The 24568-nt window shown below is 32.6% G+C and overlaps 2 protein-coding genes and 1 non-coding gene across 3 annotated transcripts; 1 reads left to right on the top strand and 2 right to left on the bottom strand.

Moving 5' to 3' along the window:
- The first annotated feature begins 66 nt into the window (after positions 1 to 66).
- On the top strand, positions 67 to 205 carry LOC116018045. The gene has a single exon (XR_004098079.1). It is a non-coding gene; the product is annotated as a small nucleolar RNA F1/F2/snoR5a (small nucleolar RNA).
- Positions 206 to 7081: 6876 nt separating this feature from the next.
- On the bottom strand, positions 7082 to 7829 carry LOC116015363. Its single transcript, XM_031255406.1, has one exon. The coding sequence runs from the start codon at positions 7728 to 7730 to the stop codon at positions 7224 to 7226; it is 507 nt and encodes a 168-aa protein (XP_031111266.1). The 5' UTR covers positions 7731 to 7829; the 3' UTR covers positions 7082 to 7223.
- A 6313-nt stretch (positions 7830 to 14142) lies between these two features.
- Positions 14143 to 14517, bottom strand: LOC116017914. The gene has a single exon (XM_031258585.1). The coding sequence runs from the start codon at positions 14515 to 14517 to the stop codon at positions 14143 to 14145; it is 375 nt and encodes a 124-aa protein (XP_031114445.1).
- Between the last annotated feature and the right edge of the window lie 10051 nt (positions 14518 to 24568).

The following is a 24568-nucleotide window of genomic DNA, read 5'->3' as shown; positions in this document are numbered from 1 at the left end:
AAATGTACAAGGTCCTGGTGTTATGTTCTCTGGTTTTCATTTTTAGTGGTTTTATTTGAAGTTGATATTTGCCTGTGGTATCTAATGTCCAGAGTGTTTGTATTGCTGGATGTTTCGTTTTGAGGGCAGAAATATGAAGCAGATCTTGCGACACAGCTAGCTTCATTTGTATAAGCTTTCTGTTACATTATCCCTGCTTACATTTTAATAAATTTGTATGCTTTTTTAAATTTGTTTTTTAGTTTTAATATCTAGTTAGAATTTCAATTGGCTAGGTGATATGTTAGGATGATACCGAATAGTAGATTTATATTTTTTTATTGCTTATTTGGATTAATTTCAATTAGCAAGATGATGTGTAAAGATGATACCAAGTAGTATGAGATTTATATTTGTTTATTGCTTAGTTGAATTGTAAATTTGTAATAATCTACAAATTTGCAATCCAACTCAGCAATAAAAATATATGTAATGCTATTTTATATCTTGTCACATTCTCAAAAAAATGTATGTAATACTATTTTATATCATCTTGTTACATCATTGGCTAATGGTTTCTTAGCATAATGCCAGCCTTTATGATTCTTAGTCAAATTCTTTTCAATAATGTATTTGTATGTTTTGTTTAGTTTAATATAATCTTTTTATGAGAATTTTAATATAATTTTTTTGTTAATTGATAATTGAATTAAGTTATATTATTTAAAATATTTTTTAAGGACTAATATTGAACATAGATTAATTAAAAATGATATCACATAAAATATAATTTTAACAAAATGAAAACGAAATATATCTAAAATATTTGATTTCTGATTGTGTTATATATTAAAAATGTTCAAAGTTATGATACAAGTTATAAATTTATGAATAAATGAACTATTTTAGTCAAAAAATAAAGCTTGGTGTTGAATTTGGTATGTATGTATAATACCTTTGGGATGAATAAAATTTGGTATGATGCAGATTTTGATGGGATTGGAGTTTTGGATATGCTCTAATGCGGCGAAATGTTCCTTTAAATATGTGTCTTTTTCTCATTTCCTTTCTTTGTGCAGGTTATTGTGCTGCCATTCTTACGTACGTTTGTTCGATTGTTTCTGTTTGAGGCACACACTGATTCCTTGTCGCTGCATCTCCTTGTGGTGTAAATCAATCAGTGAAAGTAAAAATTAAGTGGTGGCTTGTTTGTATATGATTAGTGGTGTAAAATGATTTGGTAGTAATAAAATTTGTTTTACTCTTCTTGGAGTTGTGTAGTGGCTTTATTTTATTTTATTTGAGTTTGTCGTTGTCAAGTTATAGGCTATTTGGTTGGAAGTGAAAAGAATCCTAATTCAGTAGGTAAAGAAAATCTTAGAATTCAAATTATATTGTTGTAAAAAGTGGTATAATATTATTGCAATTTTGTGAATTTTAATTAGTGGTATAATTTCTTTCAATTCAATATTGTAATTTGTATTGCCATGGACTAAATAAGAAAAGGAATTCCAACTACGTTCAACTAAACATCTCATTAGGTTTGTTTACTTTTTGTGGTTGATTATTATTTAGGTTCACCAAGTTTTCTTCACAAGCACACTGGGCAGGCTTTTCTTTAGGTTATTAAAGGAGTAATGAAATTAGATTTTGTGTAATGTTGCACTTTGTGTGGACAATGTTCATATATTGTGTTGTGTAATTAGGTGTAATTTGGACGTTCTAGAATTGAGTTGAAATGGTTACTACTGTAAAGTTGCAGTCAATAAAGTAATCATAGAGTTTTTTAAAAAAAGAAAAAGTAATCATATAGAGCATCTATATCATAAGCAGCCCACGAGTTGGTAAGTTATATTATTCCATAATAAAACTATTGTTGAAAATGAATGTTGGAATAGTGAAACACAACAACGATGTTGCATGATTTGTATTTTTTTTTCCGTCCAGAGTAGGCGCTAATTGTAGTAGACACATTTAAACGTGTAATCCCTATTTACACTGAATCAATAAAGTGCTGGCCAGATTAATTTTCTCATATGAGGATTCGAACTTTCGATCTGATTCCTTAACAAGCACAACACATTAACACAACTCAACACAAAAAATCCCCCGGGAAATTCTTCCACGACCCCTATTCTCAAACGAACGACCTCCTTTTACTTCACACCAATTCCATCATTCGCGAGTCAATGCTCGGTAGAAGTGGATTGACGGAAGCAAGGGGTGACGCTGGATGAGAAGCCCATTGGCGCGAGGAGCTGGATGAGAAGAAACTCTCACGTCTGGTTCTGTAGTAGAGATGGAATTCAAACTACGAGACAAGTTGTGCATTTGTGAATTCAAACAAGTGAAATATGCATGTGGAATAATCTCACTCGTGAGATAATTAGACCCGACATGTGAGAACAAGCAAATTGTGGGCGCTTCAAATAACTACACCCACTCAAAATTTTATTAGGAAAAATTAAAGTATGCAAATAGATTTATAAACCATTTATACTAAAAAAAACTATTAGGGTCTGTTTACTAACAGAAAACTGTTTTCTGTTTTCTATTTTTCAATTTTTCAGTTTTCATTCTCTGTTTTCCATTCTCTGTTTTTTGTTTAGAAAACTTGTTTACTAACACTTATTTTTTCAAATTTATTTTTTCAAATTAACGTTATAAATTTAACAATAAGTTTAATTTCGTGTTATTTTTAGACCTTATATTTAAAATATATTTGATTTAAATAGAATAAATATATATTTTACTTTGAAGTCCAATATATGTAAAATAAAATAAAATTTACATTTGATATCCTGACCAAATTTATATATGTATATAACATAAATAAAAATATATTTGAACCAATAACCTATTAAGTTCACAAAAAATTTAGTTTAGATAATATTAATATTTTTTGAGCTAATGTTTAAAATATGTTTGGATATATTCATTTGAATGACATGTATGTAATATATAATTTTTATTTTGAATTCTAATATAGTAATATATGTGTGAAATTTCGATATATGATATCTGGACCAAAACCAATAATCAATTGAGTTCAAACAAAATATAAAGCGTGGTATAGATTTCAATTTTTAATTTAGATAATGCGAATGATGTATAATTTTAAGCATAATCAAATAAGTTATGTTTAAATAAATAATGTAAATAGAAAAGATAGAAGATGATGATAAGTAAAAGAACATGATAATAAATGTAATCATAGTAATGAATAAATATGTAAGTAGATAATGGTAAGAATGTGGTTATAATGACATATAGTCTAATAGATGATAGCTGATTCTGTTTTCCATTTAGAAAACAGTTTTTTATAGTGTTTCAGTTTTCTAGAAAACTGAAAAATTATTTCCTGTTTTCAAAATGGAAAACTGTGCTAGTAAACACGTTTTCTGTTTTCTGTTTTCCAATTTTCAAAATTTCCAGAAAATTAGAGAAAATTTCCAGTTAGTAAACGCACCCTTAGTGTTCTTAGCCAATCACGGCTAATATTGTTGTGTCCTTGATATCTTTGTCAAAAAGTGCAGGATCTATATTTTTTTTGTTATTTTCTATTATAAAAATAAAGTTTTTTTTTTTTTTGAGTAAGAACAAAAGAAAATTTCAGAGCTTAAGCATCTAGTTTCAATGTAGTGTTGTCTCACTGCAGTGAGCGTTGGCAGAAACATTTCTTGACCGCATTATTTCCTCTTGTTGCAACAAATTTTTTATATAAGTTGTAACATTTTGAGTTAACTTTTCAATAATAATAAGAGAGCATGTAACCTTTAATTTGCATTTGTTTGCCTATATTATTAAGATCTCAAAGCTCCAAATTTAAACTCTTTGAGGTGTTTTCTAATTCAAATGTCATTTTTGTATTGCTACATTCCGAAATAATCCTAAAATGTCAAAACCCATCCGATTATTCATCCATTAAACCAAATGCAATGACTTTATTCATTTCAGCACAAAATAAATTTGAACAAAAAAAATCAATAAAGAATGTCAAAGTATGTTTATTTTGAGTAAAAGAAGTGAGTCATTTGAAGGAATTAAGTGTCATATTGCAAAGTTTTGGACCAAACTTCAAGTCCTTCTGAGGTGGAGAATTATAATATTGTACATAAATTTTTATAGTATACGGAGTATTATTACAGAGTACTTTTATAAAAGAGAAAATGTATTAATTAAGAAAAATATTTTCCTGCCCAAAAGTCATGTGTAAACTTTTGTCTTATATAGTGTGTGGTTATTAATTTTGTGATGTTGTAATTAACTTATATATACTATTGTCTACTATTGTCTATTGAAACAATCAAACAACATATATAATTTTTCATGCCAAAAAGTCATGTAAATTTGTGTTTTCTTTTTTTGGGTGTGGTTATTGTTGTCATAATAAACTTATATATACTATGAAACACACCATCTATCATAGTTTAATTTCTACCTAGTACCTTCGTGTTAGGTGAATTGCCATTTGACATAGTAAATCCATTAGCTTTTATTTCGAAATTTTATTAGGTGGAACTACATACATACATATCCTCATCAAATATCACAATTCAAAGAGTCAATTCCTTTTTTGGTCCTAGACTTATGGTGGCAAAGACAATTTTAGTCCTCCATAAAAAAATCAGACAATTTGTGGACACAGTTATTTTGACGGGGACAATTTTAGTCCTCCGTCTATAATCCCCGTTAGAAGGACGTTTGAAGGGGGGTAATTGTGTCATTTCATGATATCTCCTCCTCTTGCAGCCTTCTTCTCAGTAGTCGCTTACAGTACCCCAGGCCCTGCTCCTTCAATTCTGTTGCCAGCCCACAACCCCTTCAATATTCCCTATGATGTTCAGATGAATTTGGTTGCCTAGCTAGCACATCGAGATACAAAATGGGGATCACTTCAAAGGATGTTCATATGTATTTATGGGTTTTCCTTGAATTCTCGATGAGATTATCCTGCACTTTCGCAAGGGAACATCCTTTGGCCTCGCTAGTTTTTGTAATCGTCATCGTATTGTATGTGTTCTTGTCGACAATCTTCTGGTTCTTGATTTATTCCCTTCCTATTGTCCTCGTCGCCGCCGTTATCATCAAAATAACATAACTTTCTGAGGCCAGAGCTGAGAAGAGGGAAAATGCAGATCCAAAAGCCTCAGGAAAAATCAAGTTATCCGAAGATGAAGAGAAGAGAAAGAAAGCGATCGGCCGCGCTCAATCTGTTCGGAGCAAGAAATCGAAGAAGGATTTCTCGCCATATGTTGAGGAAGACGACAGGTCAATTTTTCCACCGGCGGGTTTTAGTGTGAGCACGACATGGTTGATAAAAGTCCTTTGACAGAAGAGAACATGAAGGATATGAGGGAAGTGGAGGTGGAGGTTCGTTCTGTGAGCGACCCGGTGGAATGTTCTTCGTCTGGTGCGTTTTAGAGCTTATGAGTGGAAGGACTTTCTAAGGGATGACAGAAATCATTTAGGGTTATGGAGGAGAGTGAGAATGAAATGACAGATAGTTTTGAGAATGAAGGGGGTAGGAGGGAAAGGAGGAACAAGGGTGTGCAGTGGAGCCAGGAGGATTAGAAGAGTCTGATGGATCTTTTGAGATGGAGAGGAACAAGATGCTGGAGAGTTTGATGGCGTGGCGAGAAGGCCGGTGAGCCTCCATGTGAGGAGGACATGGATGAATATTGAGTGATGAATATCATGAAATGACACAATTACCCCCCTTCAAACGGCCATCTAACGGGGATTATAGACGAAGGACCAAAATTGTCCTCGTCAAAATAACTGTGTCCACAAATTGTCTGATTTTTTTATGGTGGACTAAAATTGTCTTTGCCACCATAAGTCTAGGACCAAAAAAGGAATTGACTCCAATTCAAATATGAAATACAATATTCTTTAGTTCAAATCCAATTAGATATGACAATTTGTTCAAAACTCTTATATAAAATTGTCCAATTGTTATATCATGGACCATGGTTTATATTGCATTGTGAACCCTGATACAAAAATTCTATACATTCAATTAACACATTATGTATCTAACAATTTCAGTAAATGTAAACAAATAACTTATAATTGCTGACACATAATATGGTAGCTACATGTACATTAACTGACAACTACAGATACATAATGTGTCAACTATAGATACAGGATAATTGCTGACGCATAATATGATAGCTACATGTGCAAAAATTGTCAACTACAAGTATAAAATATGTTAACTACAAATACAAAATCAAAAAGTTATTTTTGGACTAGGGTCTACAATGCAAGATAGACCTTGGTCTATGATATAATTTGCCAAAATCACCTTTGATAAAGTAAATATGCACGGTCGTAGTCAGCGTACGGTCAAAGCACTATATTAATGTTAAATTAGATACAACCGTATAATGTCAAGGGTAGCCTGATCAACGTAACAGTGAGTTAGAAATTCGCTAGCTACTTAGTTATTTGCTAGAGAAAACATCCAAAAGTCCTCATCATGACATTAAATGCACTATTTATATGGTGTTTGGGGACAAGCACCGGTTATTTGGCATGGCGGCAGCGTAGATGCCATGCACAAGTCTTTATATAGGCCCAACGCGGGTTGGCCAAATGTTAGGTGCTTTTTAGTGATGTCCTCGAGGGTGAAGGTTGGCATGCGTGGGTCCGACAAGTCAGATTGAGCTCACTCGCTGTTTTGATCGTATGCACAAAATAGTTCGACTGCTCACTCCCGCTCTATATAGATCTGGAAGACCGGAGCTGGGAGAGCCAACCGGATACGCACCGGCGGGTCAAGTACCGGTTTTCTATACGGTGTACATAGACCGGACAATATTCCCTAACCGCCTTAATGAGAAGAAAACATTTTAAAGCTCTGCTCTTCATTACTTTTTCAAAGGGGTGTGTGTGTATTTTTTTTTACCGTCAATATCCGATTAAGTAAAGTTCACTTTTTTGTAATAACTTGTAAATCATACCAGAGAATATTGGACAATGAACTCAACCAATAAGATATTGAAAAGAATCAAACTTATAATTTTGATGAGAATCATATTTTACCACTCTTTCTAATTTTTATGGTCCATCCTTTTTGAGGCTAATAGTTTGACTTTTAACTAATAGAAATCTTGAAATGTAGAAGAAATTGGTTTATCTCTGAACAATATGTACTAAATATTAACATATGAAAATTGATTTTAGAGCACAAAATAAAACTAAAAAAGGAAAAAATATTTCATAGGGCTTCATAGCTAGTAGCTACCCAGTATATCACCATCTAGGTCGGCAGAATTAAGGTTGAGAAACAAATCCAGTGGGAACATAGCTTGAAACTGCTCATCCACCTGAGAACTGAACACGTGATCGTCCAACGGCGGCTCCGCCAGCGATTCGGAGCTCGTCGGCGACTCCTCGACGGAATTATTCACCATCGGGAACCTGAAGAACGACGGCGAGGAGTGACGATGACCTTCGTCGTTCAAACCGCCGATCATCACTCGGTCGTCGTCGCCGGCGCCGGCGCCGTCGAGGTCAGGAAAAACCTCGAAATCGGTGGCGCCGTCGTTGTTCTCCATGATCCGAGCGATGTCGGAGTGGCGGCCGGTGAGCTCCTGGACCAGCGATCGAAACCTCGACGCGCTGGTCTTAACCTTCATCGGAGTCGAAATGTAAACAACCTTAACTGCCTTCTCCTTCCTCGTCTTCCTCGTACGATTGTCGCGCTTCAATCCGACGTCCATTGCAGTTGTTCTGTTCATGATTTTCCAGACAACAATTCGCCGATTGAAGAATCAAATGTTGAAAGTCTGTCGTCTAGGGTTTCAAGTTTCGAGTGTTTGGAAATGAGATTTGTTTGGACAACGTGGGAGGGGTATATATAGAGGTTCCGGATAAGGAAACCTTTTGAGTTTGGAGTTTCAAATGGCTGCTTCTTGGAAAGAGATGACAGAGCAACTCCTGAAAGACAACGTAGACTTTTGCACCTTTAGTCCTTATACTATAAAATAATAATGAATTTAACCCATTATTATAAGTGTGTTATTATTTTTATGGTTTCATTTCAAGTCTTTTCTGATTCCAACTTCTCTAGAGTTTCAGTAACACAGCCGAGACCTACCCATATAGTCAAGGTTGATGGCACTACTGGTAAAGATTGTCTGACAATGAGAAGGTTTCTCAACTTGGAGTAAGGGTGGGCGTTTTAATTTTCGCTTCAATTTGATTTTGAATTTTTTAAATTTTGCAAAAAAATGACATCATTCAGTTTCAAATTTTAGTTCGATTTAGTTTGAATCAATTCAGTTTCAACTTATATTTGTTCGATTCAGTTTGAGAACTCAAACATTTCCTAACTAGCTCTATCATTGCGCATAATTTATAATAATTTAAATTTGAAAATCTAAATAACAAGTTCGCAATGCATAATTCAAAATTCTCAGTCTAAAATAAGTCTAAACCGAACTGAGTATAAACCATCCGACAATTGTGACATTTTGGGTTAGAGAATCGACAATTGTGACAGTCTAAAATAAGTCTAAACCATCCGACAACAATGCTACAAATTGACAAAGAAAATTTGAGAACACATAACAATTGTGACATTTTGGGTTAGAGAATTGAGAATTTAGTATATACATAACTTTGTAAATATAAAAGTATTTAGGTAAAAATTTACCTATTGCACACTTTTAAATATTGGCTGTGATTTAAAAAAAAAAAAACACCACTTCATTGACAACTAAAAATGATAATGTTCATAACACAGGGATTAAATTTGATATTATTTTATAATTCAAGGACCGAGAGTGAAATTTCATTTAAATAAAAAAAAATGGAGAAAATCCAGTGGTAGTTGATAAGGAAAAGGGAAGAACAGTGGAAATACGATGAATGGAAGATTCGAAGGAGGATACTTGGGTGACCCGTAAAGTTTTTGGCGTCGTTTTGTGCCAATACAGAGATAATTAACGCTATATTTTTCTATGTACAATGTAAGGGGAAAAATGATAGGATAAAGATGAAACCCACGTGCGCAGACTTAGATGACTGAGAGGAAATAGATAGGAAACAGGGGAGGGGTGAGTAGCCATTGAAAAAATGGTGTGTGTGGAATTTATTGGCTTTCTAGAAATAGACTTTTTGGACCGTCCTGGATTTTCTATCTTGCTGTGATCAATACTCGTATGATCTATAATTGGACACGTACGGTTGTCCACTTTTTCATCCTTCTCAATTATTAAGATTATAAAAATATTATAACCCTCAGATATGATCAATCTAAGGGCACGGTCGGACAGAGCATTTGAGATGTTATAAATCATGGTAACTTCTTTATTCAGTATAAAGAGTCCTCGTTGCTCACTGTCGTCGGTAAAACTCGATCCCTAGTCTTTATTTTCAAATTTTACCCACGTGACTAACTGAGTTATTTATGCAATCATGCGGACCATTGTGATCTTTGATTGGTTATGATAGTGATCGCTGACTCTTTCGTAAATCAAAGATTATAAATAAGCAGAGACAACTCCAGTGCAGTTGGTCGAGCGATTTGCTGTTTGATCAATGTATTTGTAGGTGACTGTGATCATTTACGGAAATAAAAAGATTTATATAAATGTAAATTTTAGTGTACTCTTTAAAAAAGAAGGGTGGCACATCAATTTTGAGTGCTTCTTTTGTGTTGTCTCGAAGGTTAGTCAATTGTAAGATGTGATTCAATGTGGTACACAAGTTTCACAAATGTTTGTAAGTATGTATTCATAAAAAAACCAATTTCAAGTTCAAAAAAGAAAAAGAAAAGAAACGAAAAAAAAAAAAAAGGGGCCAATTTCATCTACTACGTATTTTAGTTTCTTGGTAAAAATCAAGCCATGTATCTAACATCTCCGAGTAAAGTTAAACTATAAATTCATTGTGAAATTGCCAACTAATTCAGGCATGTGCTAAAAATATAATAGTGAGTAAAACATTATTATTGTATTTAATTTACGAATTTAATTATTGTCAATACTATATTTGTTGGTCACATAAGATCTTTAATGTCTATTTATTTATTTATTTTGCGATAAGAAAACTCGCATTCACTACATGAAGGTATACACATTGTAAACCTTACTCATGTGCCTGCAAACCACACATGGAACATAAATAGTACTATGATAAAGATTATGTACAATAGACTCAACCAAGACAATGTTATAAAAAATCAAGCTTGTGACCTTCAGTTACAAGAATCATGTTTCATCTACTTGATCATTACTTTCAAAATTATGATATTTAATTTTTGTTAAAACAAAAAACATTCATAAATTATTTTTCTTTATAATGGTGAAATATTCTATGTCGACATAGTGAGAGCAATTAATGGGATAATTTAAACCTTTTCGGTGTTATTGTATTCCTTTTCACAACTAGGGAAAAGGTTAATTGGTCCCTCAACTACAATTGAAAATAACTTTATTATATTTAATGTAAAAAGAGGACCAAGTTGGTGGAACTTGCAATTTGAGCCGCCTAGATTTTTTTTTTTTAACGATAAAATTGAAAAAAAAAATAATTTTGAATCATAATTCTTTAATATAGTACACACATGGTCGCTATCTTAAATAAGAGGTTATGAATTCGAATAAGATGACGGTATTAACTCATTGTGCTTGAATAGGTTGAGAACATAGTTATGAACAAATACTACATTGTAACATAGTCAGTAGTACTAAAAAATAGTGCATATTTTGTTTAAACTTTTAACTTTGCAAATGATTAAGTATGATAAAATGAATAAAATTTGTAATTAAAATATAACAAAATTATTTATGCATTACTAAATTTAGAAAAAATCACTAAAAACAATAATTAAACCTAGTATTAACCCCATCAAAAGAAAATAATAAATGGTCCTCATCTAAAATTGAAATCAACTTCATTGTTTAATGTCAAAAGACGACCAAGATGGTGGAACTTAGACGTCATCGTTTTGGAGTCAAGGCTTGTGGCGCCGATATGTTTTATTTATTTAATGTTTTTTTTTTTTTTCTTCTATACAACTTCCCGGACACTTCACTCCCCTTGACTCCCAACATCCCATTCTATTGTTCTTGTCACTTTTAATATAAACCAAACCTTATTCAACCACTTCAAATGTTTATATATATATATATATATATATATATATATATATATATATATATATATATATATATATATAGAGGATTCGCTTGTCACTAGCTCAAAATAAATAAATTGTTCGATTCATTTCAATTTTAATTTTTTTTTATAATTATAGATTTTATCGAATCCAAAATCTCTGATTGAATTAGAAGAGACTCGCACTGTCTCATCCATAGGTATTGGTCTAGCCTCTGTGTTAAATTGAGTTACCATTATTTACATCCTTCCAAATGTTTTGTCGGGTCGGAGCGTGATGCCATTGAGGTTGGGGATTCAACATTTTGGGAGAAGAAGAATATTCATAAACATAATAATTATATATTCAAGTTATGCAAGTAGGATTAGTGTAATAATTGTTAATGGCATTTTATAAATGAAATTCGATAATAACGTGTTTTTGAAATTAGTCAAATTACATTCTATACAACTATCAAATTGAGGCGCGATATTTTTTCTTTTGTTTTGTTTTTGTTTTTGTTTTTTTAAACAATGTATAGTATTTTATAATATTTGAACATGTGTACATTAAGATTGTGATCTTTTAAAAGTGTGTAACACCACTTTTTTTCTAATGGTCAGATTGGGCAAAAGAATCAAAGATATTGACTCTAATCTATTTTTCAAAAAAAAAAAAAAAAAACTCTTTTTTCTCCCACGTGATTATTTGATATTTTCCCGCCAATTTCTCCGGTTGAACACGTGACGCCGTTTGGTCTCCGACCCCATTCTCGCCGTCGTCGTTTATGACGTAGGATTCTTTGCTTGGTCTGCTGACGTCATCATTCTGGATTGCATTTCTTTTTCTTTTAATTTTTTTATTAGATTATGTAATAATATCTCAGTTTACATTCGACTAATTCTAAGACCTAGAGTCCCTATCTAAGAACTGATGGAGAAAGTAAGTCGTGAGTCGCACAGTCAGTCCTAAATTTTCACCTTTGCATATACACTTTTATACAATAGCTCTTGATTTCCTCTGATCGATTAAAGTCTCCTAATGAAAATTCAGACCCCACATTATCACTAAAAAAGACTTTAAGATGATTAATTGAATAAACTGAGTTGCACTTTTTTTGATATGGACAACATAATGGTCCAACTTTAAAACCGTATGGGTCAAAACCGTATATACCATTATACCTTATTGAGCCTAGAATTTGGGCCACGCTCTATATAGCCCATCACTGATGCAAGCCCACAATCCCTTCCCGCCATCCTGTCCAAAATCCGACCTCAATTGATGCACAACTGACACCTGTGATCTGCGTCCGAACGTCGATCGAGCTCAGAAGGATCAACAGGCAGTTTAATCCATCTTCCGGCGATATCAAGTTTTCCGATCGAATGCTCCTTGCCTGGTAAATTCTCTTAGCGATGATTCCGATTTATGATTGCAAAGTTTTGGACCAAAATTCTGCATTTTTCCTTTTCTGTTTTTATTTGAGGTTTTAGTTCGTCATTGCATTGCCTTGATATTCGGATGGAGAACTTCTTACATAAAGTTTCGTTGTTTTAATTCGTCTGGTACAGTAAATTGGTTTCAATGATACAATCGGCAGTGGTATATGTTGATTAGAAGTGTATAAAAAACAGTGATGTGATGAATTTAAGCATGCAATGGAATCCATGGAATTAATGGAAGTACATTTCGTTTTATGATTGAATTTCGATAGGTTTCATCTTATGCTCTGAATTTTATACAAAATCATGAGCTAAGATCAGAGATTCTGCAAGTTTGGCATACTGGAGCTTCCTGTGATGCATTAATGGAGCCTTGTAACTTTGTAAGTAATGATACATGAGAAGATGCTATCTTTCAAGAAATTTCCATTTTGAAACTTGAAGTTAAGTTATTCATCATAGTAAAATTTTGTAGTAGGGAAGAAGACAAACAATATTGAAAGCAATACATGTAAACCAAGACTTGCTTTTACAAGTTTTGGTTAATATATGTAATTATGTTTTACCTAATTCCATGTGTGATAAGTGTATAGAGCTTGCAACACACCCTTCAATTGAGTGGAAATTGGATAAAGGTACTCTATAACGTATTTCTTGTTTGATAATTACTTTCTTGCCTTCATTTCTTCAGCTAGGATTTTGGAAAAATGGCTGGCTAAAACCAGAGCTTGAATGTTGCAGAGGATATACCTCTGAGGATTTTGGCAAAAACTTGTTATCTCAGGGCTTGCAACAAGATGAGAACATTATCTTCTGAGACAAATTTAAATTCATTGTCTTCAAGTTAGTTGCACTGTTCTTTCTACTGCCTATTCTATGCAGTTGAGACTATAATACACTTCTAGTGCACAAATTTTTGTGGTTTGAATAAGATATCCCTCAATGTGTGTATTCTTTGGATGAATTCATTGCCTGCTTTCATAATTATGCCTGGCAAATCTTGTGGTTCCAATCTGTTGAAACCAGTGTTCCATTCTGTTCTATGCTGTAATTGGCAACTAAGTGTTTTGTGTACTGTGGTGCTTACTTTTCATTTTTTACCCCTTAATCAAAAGTTTCAGTAGTTCACTAACTTTAGTTGTTGTACCTAATATTTTTTCAGGTAAATTTTCCACAGGCTGACTCATTATACATATAATCTGTAACTCATGAAAGCCTACAAGGATGGGTTTGCCAGCTAAACTGAAATTACAAGGTATTCTTGAAACCTAGTGCCAAAGTGGTTGGTTTTTTCTTTTTTATGAGTTGATCCAATCCTTAAAGGTCCTCAACTGAACTTGACAGATAGTTGATTAACAGATAAAAACCTGAAATTCTCACCACATATGATCTTGTCTTCATTAACAACAACTCACATGTCTTAATTATATTACATGTCTCCTAAAAAGTGTCAAATGGAGAAGAAGAAAAAGTAAGCTGGGGACAAAAACTAGCTTACCCTACCATGAAACTCAGATCAAAACATGTTAACTATGCATAATGATCTGCAGTCTGCAGATGATTGTCTTCTGTTATCATGATCCTCTTGAACGATTGCAGGGATCATTTGCTGAGGAGAGGGAACAGGCGTTCGCGAAGATCAGACTGATAAGACAACATGAACATGAGGATCACAAGGAACAACCCAACACCCCAGGGAGTTCCCCCACTCCTCCGGTAGGAATCTTGGCGCGGTAATGGAATGAAGAAGAGTGACATGTCAAGCCATGAAAGCAAGTGAAGAACAAGGAGAAGAAGCAGAGGAGACACCATTAGTAGCAGCTTGATCTGGTCTATAATGGCCTCAAGAATATGCCCATAGTTGATGTACCATGTGATGCCCACAAACATGAATAGCACAGCAAAGAAGAAACAGAAGTGTAGGGATAAACGAGGTTGAGAAGAATAAGGATTGTTGTAGTAGTAGTAATCTGCCATTTTTTTTCCTCAATGATAACTGTTCTTGACTTCAGGAAGTTTGGATAAATGGTTTTGTTTAATTATGATTTGGCTTGCGATTGCAATGACAATTGTCTAGAGATAGTGCAGTCATATATAGTGGTTGGTTCACTGACGAAGAAGGCAGGATTGAGACTTCTGAATTTTTTTTTCTTCATAAATTATAAATACGAAATATATTATATAATTATTGTACTAATGACTAACATTAAATATTTGCTTATTGGATGATCAGGGAGTCCGCGGCTACTTGAAAGTATGTATTGAGTAAATCTATATCAAATTTTAACAGGATCAGACCGAATTAGTCTTGTCACACAAGGTGAAATTCCCTCGCTCCTGGGCTCCCACACCTAGGCCTGACAAGATATTAAAGGAGTAAATCACGGTGGCACAGCGGCTCATTAGATTGGAGGACTAGTACCTAGTGTCATTGAGTGAAACTTTCATACTATACTGTCAAGACTCAAGCTCGGACTCGGACTCAATCTTATATCCTTCCCCACAATTTACCACTCAATAACCAAATAAGTTGCTTGTGTATGCAAGACTGAATTAGGGAATGCATATACTATTATAATATGTAAAAAAATTGAGAAAGAAAAGAAAAATCTTTCATTCAATACTCTTTAACGATTTTCATAAAGCGGGAAAGTCTCTTGATAACGTTAATAAGAAACGGGTTTAAACTAATAATGATCCAATAATATGATAACTACTCAATCAAAACACGTTACATCAAACATAAATTATCCATTCAAGAATATAAACAGTATTACTTATGAATTGCTTGTAATATTTGTTTTTATGTTATTATGTATATAATACTTTATATATGTCAAAATATTATATGGCTAGATTCATGTGTATACACATAATGTCTTAGAAGTGAAGGATTGAGCTGATGCAGCATATGTTACTTTTGAGTTTGCATTATAGGAATTAGGAATCTTCCTTTTTTGGATGATCTTCAAACATGCAGACAATTGCCGGCCGGCCATAGTCTATATGCTATTATGGTTGACAAATGAGGATTATTGGACACGTCTCATGATAAACAGTAACTTAAATTAATAGAGAGTATTTTTAACATATACACCATATATAAAAGTCAATAATCTAATTATTAACCATTTGTTTATCAGCTAAGACCTTGTGATCTAGTAGCATCCAGTTATACCTCATATGGAAGGGATGGATCTGAGTCTCAGTGGAAGTGATATTGACTCTTTGTACAGTAAGTTGAGAAAGTAGTTATGAACAGATGTTGACTCATGGATTATAATTATTTTTATTATTAATAAAGAAAAATGTCTCTTCCCCTAAACTTGCTTCAAAATGTTCTTATGAGTTAGTTGACCCTACAATGATTTAAAAAGTAATGTACTTACTAATTAATTATTTTAAAAAATATAATCAAAAGGAATGAGTTTGAATATAATCCATGTGCATCTATAAAGGGCAAATGGTTATAACCATGGACCATTGTTCATAATATTACAAAGGGAATTATTGCTAATATACATGCATATTCATTTTTACTTGTACTACGAGTTTATTTTCAGAAGTTTGTTATATTTTGATATAAGTTCATTTTTAATGTATTGCAAATATATTTTTATTTAAATACTAACAATGAAAATATATCAGTGATCTACATTGTAAAATGGATCATGGCCGATAGTATAATTTGCCTTACGAAGGGTTGTCCCGAATGGGACTTAACTAAGGTTGAACTAAATTAGTCTCACCCTAATTCCGATAATATGCAAAATAAATAAATAACATCCAAAAGCAATGATTTCAATCCCTTAGCAAATTATATTCGTGCCAATAATTGAATGATTAAAATCATTATTTTGTATAAATATATAAAAGCTAAAGTTATTATTATTTTTTTTAATTCTATATTTTCTTCGCGATTAAAAAAAAAGAATATATATGTGGTCTGATGTTGGTTGTACCATGCGTGTTATTTTATAATGAAGAGTAAAGATTTAAAATTGGATAAAAACGACATTTATGACACCCATGACCCAACCCAAGTATTATAAAACTGAATTTTCAGTACTAGATAGTTAAGGTAACATGTTTTTTAGTTGCATATAATATAATTGATTGTGGGCTCCAGTTGGAGATATTATTAGATTGCATGAAGAATTCTTAAATGTTTATTTTTAATCTATTAATAAAATTTTAGTATATTTTTATTTTGTTAGACCACGAAGTATAATAAGCCCTAATTATATAAGATACTTTTAAATTTGACAATACTCAAAAAGTGTACTGAATAAATCCTGTGTGTTAACTATTAAAAAGTGTATAACATCATACCAATATATCATATGAGGGGTGTGTGCATTGAATAAATTTTGTTTAAGTATAATAATGCGCAAACAACACATTTATTTGTATTTTAACTAATTGTTGCTCGATCAAGTTAATACATTTTTATATTCCATTTCTCTATTGAAGTGACATTGAACAGTTTAAAAATATATACAAAATGACGTGATATTTTAAAATATATAATCATTGTTACGTTATACGGAGTATTTATTAAGTCATAATATCCTCCACAATTGTCTAATCATTAGTCAAATTATTGTACTTATTACACGATTAAAGAAATACCTAATGGTTACAAAAAAAAAAAAAATACCTAATGAAAAAAAAAACACAATAAATTTGTAAAAAGATTTTTTTTTAAAGATAAGAATAATCAATACATCACAAATAAATAATAAATATAAAATCAGAAATAAATTGTAAATATATAAGTAAAGAAACATAATGTACAATTTAAATAGTTAATGAACTTAATTGTAAATTATAATTACAACTTATTACACCAAGTCACCAACATATATTTTCTATCCCTGTTATAACCATAATCTAAATTGATTTACTTTCTTATATAGTCCTTTACTAGGTAGGATCACAAAACAGGTATCACCTATATATAGCCTCTCTTCATACTTGTCCATAAACCAAAGCTTAGCTTAACTCATATTGTTATAAAGTTAAGGGATCATCTCGTGGTTCAGTTGGACAGGCATGATACTTTCCATAGTACTATATGAATCTTCTTTATTTAACCTTTTCAAAAATAATTTAATATAATCATAATCACATTATTGTGTTATAACTTATAATCTACATTTGAAATAAAATAAGTAGGAAATAGTGTGGTCCAGGAAGTGATATGAACACATGATTAATCGCCGAAAGTGTAGATCCAAAAGTAGACTAATTGGGCAATGAATTTTGGGGGAGGGAGAGGGGGGATGGGGGTCCAACCAACTAAACTTAGAAAAACACTACTTGTATCCTCAACATTATTTGTTAGTGTGATATCATCATAAGTGATACCTATTATATTTTTACTCATAGTTTTTTTTTTAATGAAGATATATGGACCATATATGTTAATTATGTTGGAAAAATTGCAATAAATGGCATTTTAAGTGGCCATTTTGTGGTATAAATATATGTGGGTCCACTTCTGATTTTGGGTCGGGTCAAAGTGGATTCGGGTTCTTCGTTCTTAGACGAAGAGATCGATATATTATACGCTCAAAATGGATAATGGGTGAATGAGAAATTGGTTCTCAAAGTAGACCCATTGAGATGAAAATTTGTGGGAAAAGCTTTTAGGAATAGCATTTGTCCCACATTGGTTTGGGAAGAGGATTTCACCCACTATATATACAAGAGTCATTTTATGACTAATTAACTTGTGGGCTAAGTTATGCCAAAAATCCGAACGATTTTATCCATCTCAGTCCACAGCCTTCGAGAGATCATCTCTCGAGCGGCAGTGCAACGTCGAGACATCGTTGATGTCGCGCCTGGGCAGTTCGCGATGTCTCGAGACTGGCAGCGCGCGAGATATGCGATGTCTACAAGCTGCGTCGAGACATCGATGTCTTGAGCGGCAGTGCAACGTCGAGACATCGTTGATGTTGCGCTTGGGCAGTTCGCGATGTCTCGAGACTGGCAGCGCGCGAGATATGCGATGTCTCGATGTGTAATTGCAATGGAAGCTTGCGATAGCGGTGATCTCCTGGTCGCATTGGTCGATCTCTCGCGGCTAAGAGTTGAATTCTCGAAGCTTGCACAAGTCGATCAATCGTAACTCTGAGTCACCTCTCAAAGGCGATCTTCCGCGCGTAACTGCAATAACCTCTAGCAAGAGACTTTGGCCAAGACGGTTCACTTCCAATGTGACCGTTCAGGTGATTAACTCAATATGCTATGGAATTAATATCAGGTTAATTCCAATATTTATTTTTAGAGTTAATTGCATATTAGTGGCAAAGTTAATACTTGGTTAGTGGGTGGAGGTTACAATGCCAGGAATGAATGCCATGATAAATGCCATTAATCCTTCATCTCCTATATATTTCCAGGTGAGCAGCAGATTTTAATAGAAAAACAACAAGTAATACGTGATATACACGAAATACTTTCCACCTCGAAACTCTGCTCTCCTTCGTTCTAGCCACCTGTGTTCATCCCACGTTCTCGTTCGCCGGGTCCCGAGTTTGTGTGCTCAAATGCAAGGACCGTAGTACGTTTTATCCTGGGAAGCCTAGGCCGCAACGTTCCAGGACCCCGGGAAGCGGTAAATAAGGTTTTAAGGAAAGTGACAACACGACTCGTACTTACAATTACCCCAAAGTCCGTTACACACCGTCCCTGTATTCCAGGTTTATCTAACCTTTGTTGTAGGTTTAAATTCCTGGAATTTTCTTGTAATTTCCTTTTGTTGTAATCCTTCGTGGATTATTTTTTCTTGTAATATTTGTTTTAGTGGATTTTCTATTTTTGTCCATTCTCTTGGGTATTTCGAGAATTGTTTCCCAACAAATTATTGATTATTTTTATTTCAGTAGTGAGTTTCTTGACTTGCCATAACAGAAAGTGAATCCAAAGGGAATAAGTAACACGTGAAGCATCATCTATCTCAGTTGTCACACATGTTCAGGTATCTTCAGCATTTACATGTGACACGACTGACTTGACTAATCTATAGGTAAGTGCCACACGCCCCTTGTCATTCAAAATTTTAACACGTGTTCCTTAACACAAAACAGTAAAAGTCATATTGATCCATATAAAAGAGGACTTCACACCGGAAATATACTTAGTAGTTACCAAGCTAGTGAGAGTATTTCGATTTGTTAGTGTATTAATGATTAGATATATAAAATATTTATCTTTTGCTCATAATTATACACCTGAACTAAACGCAACAACATTCGATAACTAACATTATCAACTTTTCAAGGAAACCAAAAGACTTTATAGAGAAAATGTAAAATGTGGTAATCCATATATATTTGAGATTGTTGTTGAGACAGTCTCATACAAGTTTTTGTGTAATAAAATATATTCATTTTATGCAATTTAAATTGTTGAGATATAAATGTGTTACAATATCATATCAGTTCTTAACAAGATTATAATGATCAACTAATGGTCTGGTATATTTAAACTTGAAAAGTTCTCATGTTTATTGGATCAACGTTTTGAGATAAACCATTCACTTATGTTTAAGTACCTACAAAAAAAATGAAAAAGATAAAATACAATATTCGTCTTTTAAAAATAATGATTAATTAAATAGGTCATAGAATATGGAACGAAATGAGAGCATAACGCTAGAAATTAAAGTGGTGGTCGAGTATGTGAAGCATGATTATCATACTAGAGGATCACGGTTTTGATTCTTGTTAACACCCTCACATCACATAGAGTCTTCTTAGTGTATTTCAGTTCACAACCTCGAATAATGATAGTGATTTTCATTGTTATGAATAAATAAATAAATAAATAACATAACATAGAAATTATTGTATATTTATGGGTTTAATAAACTGCAAATATGCCAAAGACCTTATGGTCAAGCGGCATGAAGTGACTCCTCTCAAACGGGATGTAATATTCTTCAAAAAAAAACGTACATGTAATAGAGTCAATAGTACTGAAAAAATAAATAAATAAACTGCAAATATAACTCATCATTCTGAAAATTAAAATATTTTAATAATTTTAGTTTCACGTTAATTTGTTGACGTTTGTTTTTATTCTTTAAAATTGATCTTAAATAATTTATTGATAACTAACTGCTATAGGCACAATCTATGAATCTTGTAATCGACATGGCAATTTGTTGGACCAATCAGTCCAACAATTGACAGCCCAAACCAACCACATTGAACGGTCAAACCCACATGTACTCCAATTATACTTGTGGGCCGAAGTTTGTAATGTGCCGAAGAGCAAGCCCGGAATATCGTGGAAAGAATTAGGCAAAATATTCTGTAGATCACAATCGATGAATCGAATTATTGATAAATAAAAGAAAATTTTATTTTTAGTCTCCTGATTATTATACATGAATTATATTTTATTTTTAATTATTAAATTTTTATAATTAGGTGCATGATTATGTAATTGATTAATTGGTATCACATATGATACTAACATTAAATTTTTCGGCCAACCATTACTAGAAATGCTCATTCTGGAATGAGCACTTCCAAAAGGAGCACTGCATTTTCTCCTTCCGGAATGAGCATTTCCCGGTCGAACCCAAATTTTTTGAGACCATATAGAAGGCCCGCAACTAATAACGCTCACCTGGACTACCCAACCTTTCAGTGACTTTGTGGACTCAACACATGGGCAATTTGTGTCCTAGTCACATGTCTACTCCATTGCATCATGAATCTTTATACACTTGGCTCCACCAACTTGACTACCCAACACTTGGATACCATGTGGGTAACAAGTCTGAAATTCAAACATGTTACTTTCTCATCCAATCTCTATAAATACTCTCCATATAACACTAATAGGAGATTAAAAAAATGGAGGGATGTACAAACATGGATCATACTTCCTGAACATTGTACTTATCCATATATACAATCATTGTTATGTACATTATCTATATTAATATATAAAATTTTATGTATTTAAAAATTATATTAAAAATACTATCAAACACAACAAACAAAATTTAAAAATAATAAGAAAGTACTATACGAAAAATAATGAACAAATATCATTTTTAGTCCCTCAACTATAATATATGTATCAATTTTGGTCCTTGACTATTAAAAATTTCAAATTAGGTGCATGACTATTCAATTTATATCACATTTGGTCCTTGACTATTAACATTTTCAAATTAGGTGCATGACTATTCATTTTGTATCACATTTGGTCCAGCCGTTAAATTTTCCGGCGAAGTCACCGGTGACCGACTAATTTATTTAATTTTTATTTTAAAAATTATTTGAATACTCCGTAACTTTTAAATAAAAAAAACTTAAAAATAAATAATAATAATAATAATAATAATAATAAATAGAAAACGCCGGTCACCCCCGATGACTTCGCCGGAAAATTGGCTGGAAAATTTAACGGCAGGACCAAATGTGATACAAAATGAATAGTCATGCACCTAATTTGAAAATGTTAATAGTCAAGGACCAAAAGTGATACAAATTACATAGTCATCCACCTAATTTGAAAATGTTAATAGTCAAGGACCAAAAGCGATACAAATTGAATAGTCATGGAACTAATTTGAAATTTTTAATAGTCAAGGACCAAAAGCGATACAAATTGAATAGTCATGGAACTAATTTGAAATTTTTAATAGTCAAGGACCAAAAGCGATACAAATTGAATAGTCATGGAACTAATTTGAAATTTTTAATAGTCAAGGACCAAAAGCGATACAAATTGAATAGTCATGGAACTAATTTGAAATTTTTAATAGTCAAGGACCAAAAGCGATACAAATTGAATAGTCATGGAACTAATTTGAAATTTTTAATAGTCAAGGACCAAAAGCGATACAAATTGAATAGTCATGGAACTAATTTGAAATTTTTAATAGTCAAGGACCAAAAGCGATACAAATTGAATAGTCATGGAACTAATTTGAAATTTTTAATAGTCAAGGACCAAAAGCGATACAAATTGAATAGTCATGGAACTAATTTGAAATTTTTAATAGTCAAGGACCAAAAGCGATACAAATTGAATAGTCATGGAACTAATTTGAAATTTTTAATAGTCAAGGACCAAAAGTGATACAAATTAAATAGTCATGGACCTAATTTGAAATTTTTAATAGTCAAGGACCAAAATTGATACATGTATTATAGTTGAGGGACTAAAAATGATATTTTCTCAAAAATAATTGAAGAACAAATAGTTGAGCTGACTATTTAAGACTTAAGAGTAAACAAACCTCCTCTTACTACTATTTCTTTCAAAAAGTAAGAACAAATATTTTATAAATATTAATTTTTTATTGTGGTATTTTACAATTTATTCACATATCGTCATTAATTAAAATATATAAAACGTGATGATTTAGTAAGAAAATGAAGGAAACGGTTAAACAATGTAAGTTCAAAGAAAATGAAGGAAACGTTTAAACAATGTAATTAATAAGTTCACAACTAACTTTAATCTAATTAAAATCAAGTAAAAATTGTAATTGGCTTGAACATACGTGTGAAGCGTGAGGCGTTGATGAAAATTTCACTTTCAAAGGGATGGGGACAAAAATTCCCACATGGAGGAAGCATCATCATTCTTGTCCTTACGAGGTGCATTATTGGAGTGAAGGGATCTTCAGATCAATTCAGATCTAAGGCTCTTGTCTTCTTTATCTTTTTGGGTGGATTCTGGATGACAGATTTATGGTGTTTAACTGTTTAAGGCATGGTGTAGGCTGGCAACACACAATTTGCACTTTCATGGCAACCAACCAAACTTTCTTTTTACATATTATATATATATATATATATATATATATGGTTGGATCTTAATTTCTGAATCCCACAAAGATTCGTATACAAATCTTGTGAATAAAATAAAAGATTTACCCAATGCAAGTTAGGGATGTAAATGAGCCAGCGGCTCGCGAACCGCTCGGTCAAAGTTCGGCTTGAGTTCGAGTAGCTCGTTTAACAATCGAGTTGAGCTTGAGCCTTAATANCATGCACCTAATTTGAAAATGTTAATAGTCAAGGACCAAAAGTGATACAAATTAAATAGTCATGGACCTAATTTGAAATTTTTAATAGTCAAGGACCAAAATTGATACATGTATTATAGTTGAGGGACTAAAAATGATATTTTCTCAAAAATAATTGAAGAACAAATAGTTGAGCTGACTATTTAAGACTTAAGAGTAAACAAACCTCCTCTTACTACTATTTCTTTCAAAAAGTAAGAACAAATATTTTATAAATATTAATTTTTTATTGTGGTATTTTACAATTTATTCACATATCGTCATTAATTAAAATATATAAAACGTGATGATTTAGTAAGAAAATGAAGGAAACGGTTAAACAATGTAAGTTCAAAGAAAATGAAGGAAACGTTTAAACAATGTAATTAATAAGTTCACAACTAACTTTAATCTAATTAAAATCAAGTAAAAATTGTAATTGGCTTGAACATACGTGTGAAGCGTGAGGCGTTGATGAAAATTTCACTTTCAAAGGGATGGGGACAAAAATTCCCACATGGAGGAAGCATCATCATTCTTGTCCTTACGAGGTGCATTATTGGAGTGAAGGGATCTTCAGATCAATTCAGATCTAAGGCTCTTGTCTTCTTTATCTTTTTGGGTGGATTCTGGATGACAGATTTATGGTGTTTAACTGTTTAAGGCATGGTGTAGGCTGGCAACACACAATTTGCACTTTCATGGCAACCAACCAAACTTTCTTTTTACATATTATATATATATATATATATATATATATGGTTGGATCTTAATTTCTGAATCCCACAAAGATTCGTATACAAATCTTGTGAATAAAATAAAAGATTTACCCAATGCAAGTTAGGGATGTAAATGAGCCAGCGGCTCGCGAACCGCTCGGTCAAAGTTCGGCTTGAGTTCGAGTAGCTCGTTTAACAATCGAGTTGAGCTTGAGCCTTAATATCTTAGACTCGCGGCCCGACGAGCCACTCGCGAGCCCCG

Source organism: Ipomoea triloba, chromosome 4, assembly GCF_003576645.1.
Source record: "Ipomoea triloba cultivar NCNSP0323 chromosome 4, ASM357664v1".
Classification (NCBI taxonomy): Eukaryota; Viridiplantae; Streptophyta; class Magnoliopsida; order Solanales; family Convolvulaceae; genus Ipomoea; species Ipomoea triloba.
This window is presented reverse-complemented; position numbering and strand designations above follow the sequence as displayed.

Bases quoted from the DNA above. Each gene is read 5' to 3' on its own strand.
- LOC116017914 (XM_031258585.1), bottom strand. From the start codon at position 14,517: ATGGCAGATTACTACTACTACAACAATCCTTATTCTTCTCAACCTCGT.
- LOC116015363 (XM_031255406.1), bottom strand. From the start codon at position 7,730: ATGAACAGAACAACTGCAATGGACGTCGGATTGAAGCGCGACAATCGT.